This window comes from Cariama cristata, unplaced genomic scaffold (genome assembly GCF_000690535.1).
Source record: "Cariama cristata isolate BGI_N322 unplaced genomic scaffold, ASM69053v1 scaffold24224, whole genome shotgun sequence".
NCBI lineage: Eukaryota > Metazoa > Chordata > Aves > Cariamiformes > Cariamidae > Cariama > Cariama cristata.
This window is the reverse complement of record NW_009613847.1, coordinates 2,087-19,855: the sequence shown is the minus strand read 5'-3', so window position 1 is coordinate 19,855 and position 17,769 is coordinate 2,087. Positions and strand designations below refer to the sequence as shown.

The window sequence follows — 17,769 nt, the reverse complement described above, 5'->3', positions numbered from 1 at the left end:
TTAAGCACTGGCTTTTCTCCTATGGCAGATAATGGTTTGGTAGCACCAGTAATTTAGTTTTTAGCACAAGTATTAAGTGAGCACATGGAAGGTTTACTTTTTTCAGTAAAAGCAGTATTCTGAAAAAAACTCAAGAAAAGAGTGGGTAACAACACAGCCCTGTTACAGTGAAAATAACCAAGAATTCAGGGAAAAAATCTGAGGTACAACATCTTTTTCACTTTAAATGTGCCAAATATCAGGAGTAAAATATTATCTATTGGCTAGGAAAATACTGACATTTTCTAACAAGGAAGGAATTTGTGGCAAAAGTCACTAGACGGAGAACATTTTGGGTTAAGCCCTTGTGTATTTTGTGAATTTGGACTTTATTCTCCTTCCAAAATGGACTACAAGCTCACTCAAGCCATGCACTGTGCAAGGCCTGCGTTCCTGCGACTGCAGTTTGCCTAAGCACGATTTAAGAGTACAAGTCAATAAAGCGCAGCATATTGTAACCAAGCTAGAGCTTGTGCTCTAGTGCAAAAACATCTGCAAGGAAGAAGTGGGCAAAGTATTTTCAAAACTACACATGGGTTTTCAAAACTACACATGGGTTTATCCTTGCCTCTGTCCTCTTGACTTTTTATACCTTAAGAACGAAGATAGTTTCTCACATAGAGCAGTAACTGAAGACAGATGACTAGCAGTTTTCCATTGTGGAAAAAAATCAAAATATATAGTAAAAAACTGGCTTCATTAGAAGTAAGAAAGAAAAAGGAAAGGCATCTAAGCTTAACATCTAGATTACATTCTCATTTCAGGTGAGTTCTGAACCCAAGTGCAGTGTATGTTAATCCACTCCAAACCAAACCTATCTGAATCCAAGTGGTGCATTACTCAGAAATCTATAGGCAACCCAGCGTGAGAATTTTTTTGTTCGTCTAACTTCAAACTCTAAAGTACAACAAATTAAATTATGCTTCCATTTTGACTTGTGATAATGGCTTTGGGCACTTTTTGGGGTTTGGTTGGTGTTTTGTTGGTTTGGTTTTTGTTGCGCTTTTTTTTCGGCACAGCTTTGCACAGGCAAGATCAGCTCTAGAGCCTCTCAGGCAGGCATCAAATGCAATGTCAGATGCTGACGCTTGTTTCTGTGTTTTCTTACGGCACCTACCAAAAGACACAGGGTTCCCAGAATTCCAGAGGTGAATTACGCTCCTGCCTGTTATCCCAATGCATCATGAATCAGCTCCTTTCACTTTTTCATTTTAAATTGTATTAGGAGGAGACACTTAATGCAACGAGATGATGCATGTATATTGGGAGCCCCATAACCAGAGGCATTTGGCAGTTTAAGGCAGTTAAACTACTGTTGTGTTGGAGAGCATTTGATTGCAGCAGCTTTCAACAGCGGAATGATTTCAGCACTTAGGAAGTCAACAAATGGAATAATGAAATATCAGAATAATAAGTAGTGGTAACAAAAAATTGGAATGACAGAAGTCATTGCTTTTCTAGTACTGGGCTGAACTCTGCCAAAGTCACTGCGGCAAGAAACAACAGAGTGCAGTCGCTGCTGTCGCCCCCCTGATTGATATCAGCCAAGTATTCCAAAGAAGTGGTGATCTGGGCTGTTTCACGGGGATTTTAATGCTTTTATAAATGTATAGCTGTGCTGGGTTGTAAGGGTAGAGGTTGATTCATGCATTTATCCAAACAAACATGTTGGGAACCCATGAGGTTGTATGAAGCCTGTAACTGGGTTAATTGAAAGAGAGAATTAAAACCAGTGTACTGTCCGCAGTTGCAGAACCACAAGGTTGGGGTGCAGAGCTCAGCCTTTGCGACAAGAGGTGTGTGCACAGGTGTTTACTTCTGCATTAGGTGCACAATGTCACTTCCTAGGGCCAACATGATGTTTTTATGATGTCCTTCTAGCTTCTCAGCTTTGCAGCTGGGGCTGCAGTTGCAAAGTCCTTACAAAACTACTTACTGAAGTTACTAGAGGATAGTAACAAAGGAGCACCAGAAGATTTTTCTTACTGCTTTCTACTGACTCTAATTGCAGAACACATTCATATTTTTTAACGCTGCTGTCATCCTTGCTAGTGGTGTGGGTTTGAACCTCAAGGCCAATTTGGACAGTGATCACATTGCAGTGTTTAATTCTGCTTTATGCTTGTTTGAACAAAGCCATACAAAAGCAGCTGCCAGGCAAGAGAGGTGCAAACAAGTTACACAGGGCTTCACCGGTGGCTCTGCCAGTCCAACCAGGGAGCTCCCTCCAAACTGGCAGTTGTTTCCATATTGGTGGTAGTCCCCTTTCCAAAACCTCTCCCCTCAACATGGGTTAGACTCGTTCTTCCACATTTCAGCTAAACCCAGTCTTCTCTTGTTCAGTCAGCCACCCAGATTAGGAACCAGCATTTGCCTCTGCTCTCAAATGGCAAATCCCAGATCAGCACAGAGCAAACAATCCTGCTAGAAGGTCTGCTAAGGGAGGGCAGGACAAGGGGCAATGGCCTTAAGACTGGAAGAGGGAAGATTTAGATGAAATATCAGGAAGAAAGTCTTCCCGGTGAGGGTGGCGAGGCAGTGGCAGAGGTTGCCCAGAGAAGCTGTGGCTGCCCCATCCCTGGGAGTGTTCAAGGCCAGGTTGGATGGGGCTGTGAGCAACCTGGTCTGGTGGAAGGTGTCCCTGCCCATGGCAGGGGGGGTGGAACTGGATGGGCTTTAAGGTCCCTTCCAGCCCAAACCATTCTATGATTTAGTTAGTGGTTCTAGTGGCAAGATATTAAAATTGACTCAGTTTCTCCTGGGGGATGAAAGTTGTAGAAAAGCTACTGAATAAATGCTCTCCTAGTGGAGTATCTTTACTCAAGTTTTACAGACTTCGGAGTACCCAAGTACAAGCTGCCATTTGCCCGGCAGCTTTATGTCCACATTCCCATATTTGATCTTCATTTGGGGCTTGCATTAATATTTACCGAAGGTGGCTGCAGGCTTGGGAGCACTGCAGGGATCCACATAGTCTGAGTGAATTCACGTACCTGCTCTGATTTATGCATTACAACAGGCCCATAATTGTGAGAGCTGCACCCCACACCCCAACGGGATCAGTATTTAAATTAAAAGTTATTATCCAGTTATGGCAATAGCCAGAAGCCGAGACTGTACTGTACCTACCATGCTTTAAGTGAATAAACCTTTTGTAAAGCAGGTTAACTCCTGCTTGAAGAAATTTAAAATGCTGGATAATGAAATTTAAAAAAAGGCTGAGTGGGGACCAAAGCACTGTTGGGGGAAACACAGGGAAAGCAAATCTTACTTACAAATCTGAGATGCCCAATCCTAACAGATTTTAATGTGAATATCAATCTATTGCCACATTTATCCAGTGCCCAAATCAGGTTCTGTAAAATACCAACAGTATTTCAAGATCTTTCAGCCCTTTATTGTCAGAAAAAGTCATAGTCTTCTGAGCATCAGCTAGTCCTTAGACACAAAGAGAGGGGATATATCCCCTTCATTTTTTATATCACTTTATTTTTTGTTCTAGGGAACTGCGGTTTACATCTGCAATGATGGACCACTCAGCAGCAGCAAGCACAGACCCAAGACAATCTATAGCTGTAACAACAAAAATAGAAATACAAAAAATAACCGAGTATTGGTGACTCTGATACCAGTACACTTCAATACTCAGGATCAAGACACCAAGCCTCCTAAGCAAGACCTGCCTGAAGATTTTTCATACGCAATTATGTTACCATCATATTCCAATTCACGCTTCTAACACATCTACAAATCAAGCCCAGAATGAGGACCAATGCTTCACAATTGTAACCTCTTCAATTAAAACAATATTGAGTATATCCTCTTTGTGCTGGGGAACTATTGGTGCTACTTCAATATAAAAGGAAAATCAATGACAGAGTTACCTCGTATACCAAGGCTACTGGTGGCTCTGAAGGAGAATAAATATTAAGAGTGTTTAAAGAATGGAATTAAATTTGCTTACTGTGGTGACCTATTTTGCACCTTCAAATCTATCAATTGCCTTGCTTTTCTCCTAGCTTCTCCTCTTTTTATCACTTCCCCTTTTCCTTCCTGCATTTTCTGTCTCTCCAAGTAGCACGTGGACAGGTGGTACCCATCTGCTCCTTTCCGAGCTCAGGAACTGCTCTTAGTGACACATGCCAATTTAGAGGCAATTTGTCACATCCTGTAACTTCTTCCTTGTATCCCCTACTCCTCCCCCAAAAGCTAAGTTTTACAGCTACTAAATAGTTAAATGTAACGATATTTGCATAACCTAAACCCCACTCAACAGAACACACCCAGAGTTAACACTGTCCTTTTTAGAGTTCAAGAGTGCTCAGATCTTTCCAAATACTGCAGATTTACCAGTGGGAATTTCAAAAGCAACTCAGTGTCATCACTAAGACATGACAAATAAACTCTGAATAATGGCCATTGGAGCTCCTACCTGCAGGAGTTCATGCAGATCACATTCATTCATATGATAACAGATCAAAGCTTTCATGCTGCTTTGAATTTAAAATCACAGATGTCTTCTCACTATGGCAAGCTGTTTTTCAAATGAGACCCATATTAAATAGTGAAAAGCTGACCACGTCCACTTCACTGTTTGGAAGTATACTTTGTTTCAGGAAACAAATACAAAAATAAGGCATTTAATTGAAAGAAAAGTATCTTACAAAAATTGTGTCCTTCTTAATTCTAAAATCACAATAGTATTAATAAAAATCTTAAAGGACAACTAATATAGTGTTTATTTAGAAGCAGCATAAATCCAAACAATGCATAAAAATCTCAAGTGTTTATTGTTACAGTTTAAGTGCATATATTCCTTTTAGAATTTTGTGCCTTTGCACAGGAACAGACATACAGCAGCTACACAATTTGTTCTTTTCAGAAAGCTTTTACTAGTTTGAAATCTCATCTTTATAACTGGACAATACAGTGAACTAGTTCCAGTGATAAATTCCAGATTTATATAGATTAGATTTCAAAAGAGTAAGCTCAGCATGGAAGGTCTTAAAATTTTTTAATATTCCCATGAAAGGTGACATAGTACACAATTCAAATGAATTAAGACAGCCAATATACAGAAGACATTTGTAAAAAAAAAATCAGACGTTTAATACAAAATACTCACCTATCTCTGAAGATAAAAAGAAAAAGCTTTTTTTAAGTTAACAGTATGGGCCGTACCTTCTGAATGTCAACAGTGCCATTTATTATGAGGGTATCTCTAAAGTTTAAATACAATCTGTGCTGGCTAAATTACTTCCACTTCTTTTATAAATTAATGATGGAAGATGGAATTGCCTAACAGAGCAACCTGGGCACCAAAAGTTAAATTCCCATTTTGAAACGGTTTACAAGTGAGGCTTTACCCATTCACTACGAGGATAACCTCTGTAGCTTCTTTGGCTGAGGCCATCATCTCTGAATGGCCCCAAACAAAATGGGAAACAATTCCACTGCTGAGAAAGAACCGAAGAGTATAGTTTGGTCAGAATGCTAAACATTATGGAACAATTCCATGCTTATGGAAAAAAATGTTCTATTTCTGAAGAGATGAATGTGAATTCACAACTGCAGTCTTCAATTTTAGATAATTTAGTAAGTACCACAGTATTGACAATCTTAAAAAATATCATTAGTTTTGAAATAAAGATGTCAAAAAAGCACAGACAAATTTACTACTCTTACTGGAACAACTAGTGAGTTTTTTATCACTTTTACCAACCCTTTTCTCAGGGAAGTGCAGATATTATCAGGATACAGAACAGGCAACAAGGTTTACCTCTCTCTTCCCTACCCCCCAAAAATATTTCCATAAAACCTTACATACTGTAGATTATGGGAAATCCCAGAATTCACCCATTTCACCCGTGTTACCATTGCCTACATAAAGCTGCAGCGTACTTTGTGTCTGCCTCGGACAATAGCCACAATGCTCCATCGCACTGATTGATGCAGATTAGACTTCTGTTTCCAGCTTCTTGCCCTTCCAGACGCTGGGGACTGGAGAGAACATAGACGCAAACCCTTCAGCTCCATGAGGATAAATGAAGTGCTCCATCTCACCTGGCAATGATCTACATCCATCTGAAGAGCAGCAAGAGCACATTGACAAAACCCCTTCCTTGCGCCGAGAGATGCCAATTGCCATATGAATCTTACAGCCTTAGCAAGTTGAGATGAAAAGTCCTTTGGCTCTCTGAAAGTTTCAGATCCCTCTCTTCAAGAGAGTTCAAAGAGAACTTTTTGAAGTCTTTGGGTAAGACTAAACATAAATGAATCACATGCAGAAAACCTTAAAGCATTTCAACCCCTGGGCCAGAAACACCACGCCATGCCTGGAAGCCCCAAAGCAATGATTATAGAAGAAAAAAGATTTACTGCATTGTTGTCTAATATAGGTTTTCCAGATATGTGCTGGGAGTCTTTTGTTTGGTGGTTGACAACCATGCCAATATTCTGGTCAAAACCTGGGAAAAGATAAAGACTTCATTTTACAAAGCCAACCAAGCTGAAAAGAAACTTAGTAACCAAGTGTATGCAACTTCCAAAATCTAGTTTACCATTACGGTGTTAAACCGCTGTAAGAAAAGACACCAACAGACTAAATTACAGTTAGTTTAATCTGGTATCTTCAAAGAGTGGGATATAAATAGAATGCTTTATGTTAGAAGTTACTTCTTTTGAAAAATTACATTTCTGTCAGGTCTACCTCTCTTTTTATGTAGCTTCATAGCAAAGAAAGGAATGAAATGAGCTAAATCAGAAGAGGAAAAGCTGTTCCAAGAGCCATGCTACGGCAAAGGATGCTGTTTTGAACAGAACAAACACAACTGATTCGCAACGTGTATTTCCTGTCAAGATGTATTTGTTTTCAAAGGAAAATTATGGAAATAACATTATTTCTTGACTTGACAGACAACAAGCTCCTTATAGAGGATGAATTTATCCTGTCTATTTACACAGCAGTTTCATACTACCAGCAGCTGGCTTTTTTTCCTAGTGCTTAAGCCATTTCTTGCTCTACCTCTATATTATCAGTACTCTAGTATTGTGTTTCATTAGCTGTTACTGTACATACACCGTTATCCTATGGTTTGTCCAGCTGCATTACTTTATATGCTGATAAAAGCATAAAATTCTAGCATGCTTGATTTTAATACCAACTCACACTGTAGCGAAGCATAACTGGGTATGTGTGTATGCACACGTTTAAGGTTGACATGAAGAAACATTCCATAACAAATCAGTATATTTTCTATTAACCTTATTTTTCTCTGTAGATTTGAATACCTGCTAATACCCAAAACACGGAAATTTCGTTTTGAGCTGCTGCTTTAGTACAAAAAGATTTTCAGCACCTCAGAAAAAACTTAAAAAAACCCCCAGACCACAAACCTGTCTGGCAGGTATATAGCTGGTATTACTGTTACCTTTGAATCACACATTTAAACCTAGCTTTGGATAATGCAAAAGAGCTACAGCAAAATCAAACTTCAAAGCCCAATTGTTTAATTCTTAGCACTTGCTATGTTTTAGAAGTCCTAAGTTTTCTTGAGAGAAAAACTGGGAATAAATTTTTATAAATATATACCTCAAATGCACATAAAGCATAGATTCAGATCATAAATAAGTAGGAAAGGTAACAGCAAGTCCTTCCATTAGCCTTGTTATTTACAGAATAGGTATAGCTTCAGACTGGTAACATGGGAAAATTTGAATCTAATTCTGTGCAGCTACTCAGACAAAGTTCTACTTAATAAATGTGTGGGCAGGGAAGGACTTTCTCCTAAAACAGTGGGTATCACAGACTAGTACATAAACCAAATCTAGGAAGATTACCAACAGGAAAAACACTGACAGAAGGGATTAGCAGTGGTAGCATAATTTTTTTTTTTTTTTTAAAAAAAAAGGCAAAATTCTTTATTACCATTGCAATATTCATTTATTGTTTTTCAAGATGCTGCAGAGAGACTGGAGTATTTCTTATGAGACCACATTGACTAGGGATTGGAAAAGTGGGTTAAAGTAAGGAGGGACACAAAACCTAACAGTGTACACCACATAGGCAGCACTATTCCATCCATAACAGAGCATATATATATACACATCATAGCATATGTGTGTATATAGAATACATACTCTAGCATTGCTTATGAATTTATAAAAGAAATTGTAGAACTTGCATACTGTCCCTGCTGCAGCTAGCAAAGTAAGTTGCTGAGCCCAGAAGAATATCTGAAGTGAAGAAGAAATAGATGCTGATAAATGCAGGCATGCATTAGCTAGGTTTACCACATTCTCTTAATGCATCTGCCTCATTAGGAGCATGAAACATTGTCTGAGTGCTTAAGTGTTTCCTCTTTAGTACAGAAAATACCTAAAAATTCCTCAAATGGTTAAACACTCCATTATATTTTGGACTTTCCCGGAACTACAAGGCATAGAGCATAAAAACTGCTGGAAAGCCAAACCCACAGCATCAACAACCGTTTGCAGTTCTCACTGTGATGGTAGATTTAAAGGACTTGTTATCTCTCTGGCAGTTCATCTGCACGTTCAAATAAGTATACTGACAACGAAATCTGAAAACTTAACTTTTCTCTGTAAACCAGCTGTTAAACAGAACAGTGTCAGATATGGGCTTTAAACAATTTTTAAACATAAGTTAAGTTTACCGTTTAGCCTGAAGGTTGTCCGTAGTGTTTATTCACAATGATCCTTAAGGGCAATGAGTAAATAAATACAGAAATTATTTAGAATCAGCCAACCAACAATTTTTTTTAAAAAGGGCATGATTTTTTTTTTGTTTTAAAGTCACAGCTAGTTTGCGATGAGCTTAACTTATAGGAAACAGTACTCTATTAAGCGGTGGAAAAAACCATAATGTAAAATATTATGCACATTTTCCTGGAGCTTTTCTTATTTAATTCTTAAAGCTGAGACTATTGTTAAGTCTTCAGTTAGAAATGGAGCTTCTGCAGTGACAGTTTAATGTGAGTAAATGGATAAAATTAGGCTGACATTTTCTCTTACAAATATAATTAGATATACAGAAAAGGAGAGGGCAGTAATTGCTTTTTCCAAGGTAACATGTTGGAGATCTCTGGTCTCTTTCAGTCATCAACAAGACATTAACATAAAACAAACAAATCAAAATGTGGAAAAGGACCAACTGCCCTTGCTCTTGTTTTCATTACGTCCATCACTTTGGCTCCCTTTGTCCTTTGTGTTGCTAATTCTGTATTTTTTCCATTTAAAAATCATGTCCTCAGCCCTTCTCAGCCCTTCTTGAAATTCAAGTCCATTTTTAGGTTACCATGGCGGGGGGGGGGTGTGGTGCGGGACAGGGAAAAGAAAAATCTTACCGCTGTATTGCATTGTAGCTCCCAAATATGAATCAACAATTGATCCCAGTAAGCCAGCTGCTGCACCAAACACAATAAGGGGCCATTGTGGAGCAGATATTTCCAGATCAGTCACGAAAATGAGTTGTGTTATGAAGTAGGTTATACCTACTGCCATACCCCCAAGCAAACTTGAGAGCAGGCCCACGAAAGTAATTGCTCCATTAGTACCTAAATCAAACAAAACCAAGCTGATTTACAAACTTTTTCTTGAAGACTGTATTTGTTCAAACGTTTTATATGAAATCAAAACTCTGTTCATAGTGATCCTCCCCCTTTATATCCACAAGGCTCTGTTACCACAGCTTTTATTAACAATTCCCATTATGGTGAGAAACTTAACCCGTACCATTACAGCCTATTACTATTGCTTTTCCTGTCTCTAAGGCTAGTTACCTAGAAATAGTCACTAGTTTTAATTTAAATAAAACCAGATAGCACACCTCTCAATGTCACCTGGTATTTGGCTGCTGTAAGGTGTGTGGGGAGGGATAAGAAAAAGAGAATTGCTCCAAAAAAATACAGAGCTTGAGATATGCATGTTATTAAAGCAATGTTTCTTCCAGAAGAAGTATAAGACGACATATTTCACCAACACATTTAAAAGAAAGAACAAAATCCATAGAAAGGAAGATGTTTGACAGCTCATTGAATAAAAATCTGAAGAATGGTTATAAAGAGAAAAAAAATAAATGCCCATACATTTAAATCCCATCCCACAAGATCTAAAACTCATATCAACATGCCAGCAAGACTCAAAAAAGACACACTGCTTTAAAAGGTAGCAATATCATCCACTGCGTAGACAAGGTTTGACAGATAGAAGGTTCACTTTACCCATCCTTGGTAAGATATTAAAGGAAATGAGCGATTTGGTTAAGAAGTGAATTTTTCGTAGTGTCTGTACTGAATATATATATACTTCTACTGATTAAAATTTTAATGTCTGAAAAATTCAGTCGATAAATTGTATTCTTTATACTATTCGCAATATGAACACTTTTAACAGCACCAGAGATGAGAAGTGACAACATTCACTAAGAATGATTTTAGCTCCCTGGAGGTTATGTCAATGCATCTCATCAACGAGATGCAGCAGAAACACAACTGAGTGTGTCCCATTTCAGAGACTAACATTTTCTAATCCCAGACTTCTGATTTTTGTTTTCCTGGGGCTTTTTTGGAACTTTTCAAGTTGGAAGCATAATTCAAAACAGATTAGGAAGATATGAAGAACATGTAGAACAGATAACACCTTACCTACTGGAACCTCTTCCCAGGTTGTTATCAACCTTGGCTTGCTTTTACTCATAACACTACCAATCTCTGAAGCCCACGTATCACCAGCAGAGCATGCCAAAGCTCCCAAAAGGGATAAGCACATCCATGATGCTGTGTATTGCTTTGAAAAGTCGATAGGAATTTCACCTGGTCCATTTTCTATCATATATAAGACAGCCAGCTCAGTAGGAACACCACCATTACAAAATACTTGCACCCAATTCCTCTGTCCACCTAAAGTGACAAAACCTAAATTTTAGTATTTTCAGGCAAAATACCTTGACAGGCAACAGCATGAGACAAAAGCAAAATATACATATATAAAGTTAAATTCAAAAAGACACACTTTCAAAACAGAAACTAGACAGCAATTTATTAAACAGAACAGAAGCAAAAGCAGAGTCACTTGCTAATATTCACATGGATGGGTGAGGAAGGGAGGCACGACAACAGTGTTCTCTACTCTGGATGTTACATCTCATTTGATCCTTTGAAAGGAAGAGGAATATGCAGCATTTGTTTTCCACAAGGGATCTGAAGGAATTAAAACGTTATGGCTTACCTTCTTTGTATTCTGGATCTATTTGCTTCTTTACATCTTTTTTCCATTTAGTAAGTTTTGAAGAAGTAACAAAAAATACAAGCAAAGAAGTGAAGAAACTGTAATTTGCAACTGTAAGGATAAATCCAACCACCAATCCTACGAAGAGAAAAAAAAAGTATACAGAGTTCCTTCATGTAACAATGCCTGCTTTGCAAAGCAATTAAGTATTTTGAATCTCTTGAATATGAAGAGTATCTTTGTGATAAACCTAAGAAAACCATGCAATAAGAGAATTACTGAAGTGCCTAATACCTGTATGAGAATTCCAGAGACATCTTGACTGAAAAAAACCCAACTTATCTTTATCATTTTCTCTTAAATTTTATTGCTAAATTGCTAATTTTATTGCTACTGCTAAAGTGTGTGATTTTTAAGACCTTCTCTTGCCACAAATCAGTAATACTGTGCAAAAATAAAAGACAGAGCAATAAAAAAAGAAAGCCAAAAGATATAATTGAAATTTAAGTACTCTGCCTGAAGAATATGACTGCTTGTATAAGAAGCATACATACAGCTGTGGCTGTGTCTCTATCAGCAAGTTTATCTTCAGTTTGGGAATCAAATCCCTCCCCCAAGGTCTCTAAGATAACCTGGGTAACTCTATATCTTAACAGATGCTACTCCTCCCTTCTGTTCTTCATTTTCTTTTTCCATTTCTGACTTTTAAGCCACCTTTTCCTTTCTGTAATTTTCTTAAGTATTTGAGCTCCTGGATGTGCTTCTTTTTTATCTTCTCCTTCACAGGGGAGGTCCAATTCTCACCGCCCACCATGAGATTACCATTCTTCACAATTGAAAGAAAACTGGCTGCACTTAAAGCAAATGCCAATATAAGCTGGCTAGCACAGCTGCTACGTTAAGAGGTAAAAAACAGCAGAAGAGAAAATATTATTTTTTTTTAATTTAGAAAAGGCTCCGCTTAACTTACAGACAGAACAAGATTTGCAAAATGAGTGACATGGAAGGAAAGGATTTGAGGTCCTGTTTCTTTCCATTGACCATCAAGTCAGACGACATCACAAGACAAGTGTGTTATCACCTCACCCAGAAATCTTGCACCAGATTTCAACAAACACTATTCAACACTACGTTGGGGTTTTTCTCATATGGTCAAAAGAAACTTTGTTGAAATGGTCATTTGCTTGAAGTGAAGTACAGATTTAATTTTCTTCTTATTTTTGGGATGCCAAAAAATGCCTAGAACTGCTCGTATGACAGAAAGGAGAACCATGTTATCTTTACTGTTTCCTACCAGGCAGGTAGGCTGCTGATAGGACTCGGTTTTATGGTATTTCTTTACCACTACCTCTGCAATTTCTTTTATCTCTATGTGAATCCATCTGTATGTTAAAAACTAAAACATGCAATTTAACTGCATACTGTACTGAAGTTTAAAATAAACACGTTTATATAAATCTAGTGATAATATTAATCAAATGAATTAGATACAGCAGCAAAACTTGACTATTTAAACAAGCATGAGAAAAAAAATCAGTATGAATTCAAGGTATGTATGCTTACATTTGTACTTTTATTATAATAGAACTAGGTAGTAAAGTCTTAAAAGAATATTACGTACAATAAAAAGGAGCTAAATTTAGTTTACTAAATGTTTAACTTAATAGTCTCAGAAAAAAACATACCTCCCAATGCACCACTGTGATCCAGACTCTTCTTCTTAAAACCCTGTGTAGCAATCATTAGCGGAACCAAGACTGAAAAAAGCCAGCGCCATGGAGAAATGGGTCGTAAAGTACCTGATAAATCAAATAAAAGGGTTACAAATGATCCTTAGAAGCCTTTTTAATGCCTTTATATATCTGAAAAGTCATTATGTTATAGTATATATTTAAAATCTGATCTTAATAGAGATTAAAACTTTTTAACCTTCCGAAGAAAAAAATTCTTATGAATGGAAAACCAAAATATCTGCAATTATCTACTCATTTTTTCTGTTGAGCTTTCACAGAAAAAAGAAAATGCATTACATGAACTAAACTTAACTACCAAAAAATAGCAAATGTGACAAGAAATAAACATGGCAGTATTTTCCATTCTAAAAGGGATTTACAAATTCCAAAAATTAACATTCAAAATGTTAAGACCATCTGAAATCTGATTTGGATAGACGAGATAAGTTCAGATTTTAGAAATAAATAAAAAAAAAAATACAGCCACAGTAACGTATGTAGAATTCCGTTTCAAATATGAATAAAATTCAAACTAAAATTCCAGTTAACAAAACATTAGCATTTCTCTCATGTAAAGAAAGTGCAAAGCAACTTCAAGTAAATAAGTTAGTGCGAGAGCTTCCCTTATAGATCAAGTTATGACTAATTCTCTAGTAACTATAGGAACCAATCTGAATTTTTTATTATTAAGATTCTTTTTTTGATGAACTTTCAGAAAAGATGGCAACAATAAAGGGAATGAACACCACTGCCTATGGTCACTAATGCTTTTTAGCACTGTAATAGGAGGTAAATGAGTACAATATATTGGAAGCTTTACCTTGTTTTTCAAACCATCCCAAATACCAGTGTTTTTAGGAAAAGTCATTCTTGTTTATCAAAAGTTTTAGCTTGGTAGCTCTTGGCTATGTAAAGCAAGCAACTTTTTTCATCCCTTTTTTCACCACCTATGTATTCTGAATTATTTCGAGGAAGTCCCTAATATTGTCACTTTGTCGTCTATGCCATCAGTTAGAATTTTACTCTACCTTAATAGAAGGACTGCTGCTACTTGGCTGACAGAAGACTTCAGAAGTAGTTTCACGTCTATGTGAAGAGAAGATGTCAGCATGCATATAAGCTAGCTAATGGCTGTGTTTCTACAGCTTTAATATTACTACCATATCCTTTTTCCTCTAGTTTGGAAAACTTACATATTCTTAAATATATTTAAGTGCATAGTTCAGCTACAGTGATACCTGATGTCATCCAATAAAACTAGCAGGAAGTCCTGCAGTTCATATATATATTTTATACACCGATTCAGTCCTTCTGCTAGTCTGTGAACAAATCATCAGTTTAATCACAGCATTACTGATAATTGACACTGATGCAAGAAAGGAAGTTTAGATGCTCGGCCTTCTTTTACAGTTTTAAAACAGAAATATTCCTCTTTTGTTGGTATCCAAAATGTGCTGATTGTTTCCACACTGTACTTGGCTTAAAACGCAAGAACTTCCAAACTGGATCAAGCCAAACATCTGACTCAGAATCCCATCTGGCAGTTGTGACCTGCACACGCGCAAGGACAGAGCATAAGGAACAGATAAAGACTGATCTTCCCTGTTTTATTGGGAACTTTTATGTTGGCATTCCTAAAATCCTCCATGTATTTGCGCAATCCCTTTTTAAAAACAGTTCCAATTTTCATCTCCACAACCACCCACAGACACAAATTCCGGTTTTAGATGCCCTAAAAAAGGCCTTTCAAAAAGCAGAACAAGGATCCTGCTGCCTCAAGTTTCATCGAATATCTTTTAAATTTTATGACCAACTGAATAATGATTTCCTATTCACATTCTTCCTGCCATTCATAACCTATATAGATGTCCCCTTTCTATGCCAAAATATCTTTACCTATTAAAGTCTCTTCAAATGGATGCTGTTACCTGTTCTAATCATCCTTGCTGCCTTCATTGTTCCTTTCTAATTCTGCTATGGGCATTTTGAAATGCGATGACTGCACGTGCGTGCAGTACTGATAGCAGAGACACCATGATTTTACAGCTTCTGTCAATCTACTGATTTTTTAGTGGAGTGAAAGGCATTTCATTTCCAAAAAAGATAACCTGGGTGGTGTAATTCCCCTCCCTTGATTACCCGCTGGTACTGAACCAAGCTACTGACCTCTTCAGTCATGCAGCACATTAGTTATAGACAGCTTTGGTGCAAAACATATATATTTGCCCTGCTGCTCTCTGTTCTTCTCATCATCTTTTCTTGCATTACTATCTGACCGCCTTTACCCCTGGTAACCAAGCTCTCGGATCCCACTCTCCCCCACAGGAGTGTTATCTGCTCAACAGGCAGAAATTACATCCCTCAGGACCCGACAACACATCCTTTATCTGTACAACGTATGTTTTTATGACTTTATTAACCCTGAAGTTTTCACCAAAAAGGCACAGTCCTAGAAACATTCAAAGGAAACTAGAAACACTTAAAAAATTAAGCTTATTTAAGCAAGCCATTGCGTTCTCCAAATCATAATTTTTAATAAAGAACAATATACACTATAAATTTTGTATTTAAGGAAGGGTAGCCACGTGACATACAAGTCAGGTGTTATGTAGTCTGGTTTCCACCTGAATATTTATCTTCAAGTAAGCCTAAACTTATCTAATGCAGTTCTCCTTGTCCTGTCTGTTTCTACAGAAAATTTGGCTTAGCTGAGCACCACAGATGATTTAGACTTTTTATTCTTTGTTTTGTGCAGTCCCTCCCCACCGCACCCGCACGCATGCACAGCCTCTTCCCAACCTGGCAGCAGCATAGACAACTAACTGCACACCTTGGTCTGGAGTGCCACAGAGACGTGTTGAAAAGCAAGCTGCATCCAACAATTTCATGTCTTGTAATACATATTTACTCTCAGAAATGTTGTCTTCTCTGAGGATTCTCTAGAGTGACCTTTTTCCATTTCTACATTCCACTGTCCTCCCTGTTATTTTTTCTCAATTCTATCTAGAACAGCACAACCCAACAAATTGAGTGACAACAGAATTTCCTTCTGTTTGCACATGTTTGCATGAGCAATTATTTTCTTTGTGGCATGGTATATTCAATATAGATGGAAACCACATATTTAAGCTAGGAGACAGCCTTCTTTTTTTATGAGTTAAAGTGCCCCACATAGTGGCGGAATCCCTTCCGCTGATTTTTGTTCGCTGACAGTAGCTGCAACAGAATTGCGACATTACTCATGTCTTGCTCTGTGATTTCACATGAACATGGATTTTAGGTTTATGTATTTGCTAAGTGAAGAGTACACACAAGTTTAGGGGTGGCAACATGAACAAACACAGCTCTGAGCTGCCTCTTTACTTTTTTTATTGGTCAACATAATTTAATCAAACTGAGCTTCCTGTGTTATGGCTATTCAAATATTTGATTGTAAATTACTGGTTTTCTCACAGACCTCACAATTGCAATATATTGCATGGTTTACATCTATTCATTCCTTGCTTTCATATTAAAGCAATTCTATATAATCAAAGCTTCTGTATTTGGAAAGTATACTGCTTTTGGGGAACTGAAGAGAAATAAATTATTGCAGGTCTAGTATTAACGTCTATGCAAAAATGGCTCACCTGTTATCCTCCTTGTTATACAGAAAATAAAGCCAACCTAGAATGTTTTAGAGTATTTACCTGGAAATCAGTCAAACCCAAAACTTTTCACAAGGACTGTTTTTAATGATATTCTTCACAAACAATTTTTAAATTTGAATGCTTAAACCACCGAGACAGACTAGTTGAACAAGTCCTAAACAAAAAAATCCTGGTTTTCAGAACTACAAATGGTTTACTTTTACAAACAAAATAAACTGAATAAAAAAAAAAATCAAGTTATTTGGTCCTAAAAATATCTACAGTGCCTTTTAAAAAGCTTTTTCCTGAGTTTCCAATTTGTTCCCTTTGCTTAGTCATTCAAGTCACTAATGATCTGAATTTAAACAAACTTGCACAACAGGAAAACAATATCCCACTCAGCTGTCATAATTCCACACCACTCCACAAAGCACTGGTGTCCATAGCAACTTATCTTCTAAGGAAATAATTTATCATCAAAGTCTTAAACATATTTGTTTCCTTCCAAAATTCCAGAACACTCACTAAAATAAAAGCAATTAATAAAGTTAGTAAAGGAGTTACTATTGTCCAGTTAAAAGGTATGTTATTTTAATAATAAAACTGACTCAATAAATTACTGCCTTAGCAGTAAGATTCTTACAACTTTTATATTCTAGCATCTCATTTCTACTTTAAATTGGAAGACACCAATTTCGTTGCAAAAGATGCCAAAAGTACATCTTATAGAATACTGAAATTTAAAAGTCTAAGAAGAAATTGTTCTTTAATACTATAAAAGTCTTTCATCTTCGCAGTCGCAGAGACAAGAAAGTTATTGATTGTATCATGAACTACACTACTTTGACAGAATTTCACTACCAGAAAAATTACAAGAAAGCCAGTCTACTAGGTGAAAGTGGTGTGACTGCCTTCTAAAACATCGGCCCTTTCAGTTCTTTTGAACTTGATGTAAGGCTCTCAAAAATATACTTTAAGCTGACAACTTATCTCAGCAAGATTTCAAGTCATAATTTTTGTTTAAAAAACCCAGAAACTTTAAAAGTAAAGCTAATAGTTAATGTAAGTTTTCAACTAAACAAATACAAAATCACGAGACGTTATCTATCATATCTGCTACA

General features: G+C 37.0%; 1 protein-coding gene across 1 annotated transcript; it reads right to left on the bottom strand.

The window, feature by feature from the left end:
* Nucleotides 1–6,128: 6,128 nt before the first annotated feature.
* Nucleotides 6,129–15,468, bottom strand: TMEM19 (transmembrane protein 19; the record flags this gene model as incomplete). The annotated part of the gene is made up of 6 exons (XM_009699188.1): nt 6,129–6,506; nt 9,405–9,614; nt 10,704–10,958; nt 11,287–11,424; nt 12,972–13,085; nt 15,376–15,468. Coding segments are annotated over 6 exons (974 nt in total), but the record flags the coding sequence as incomplete, so codon positions are not given.
* Nucleotides 15,469–17,769: the final 2,301 nt, after the last annotated feature.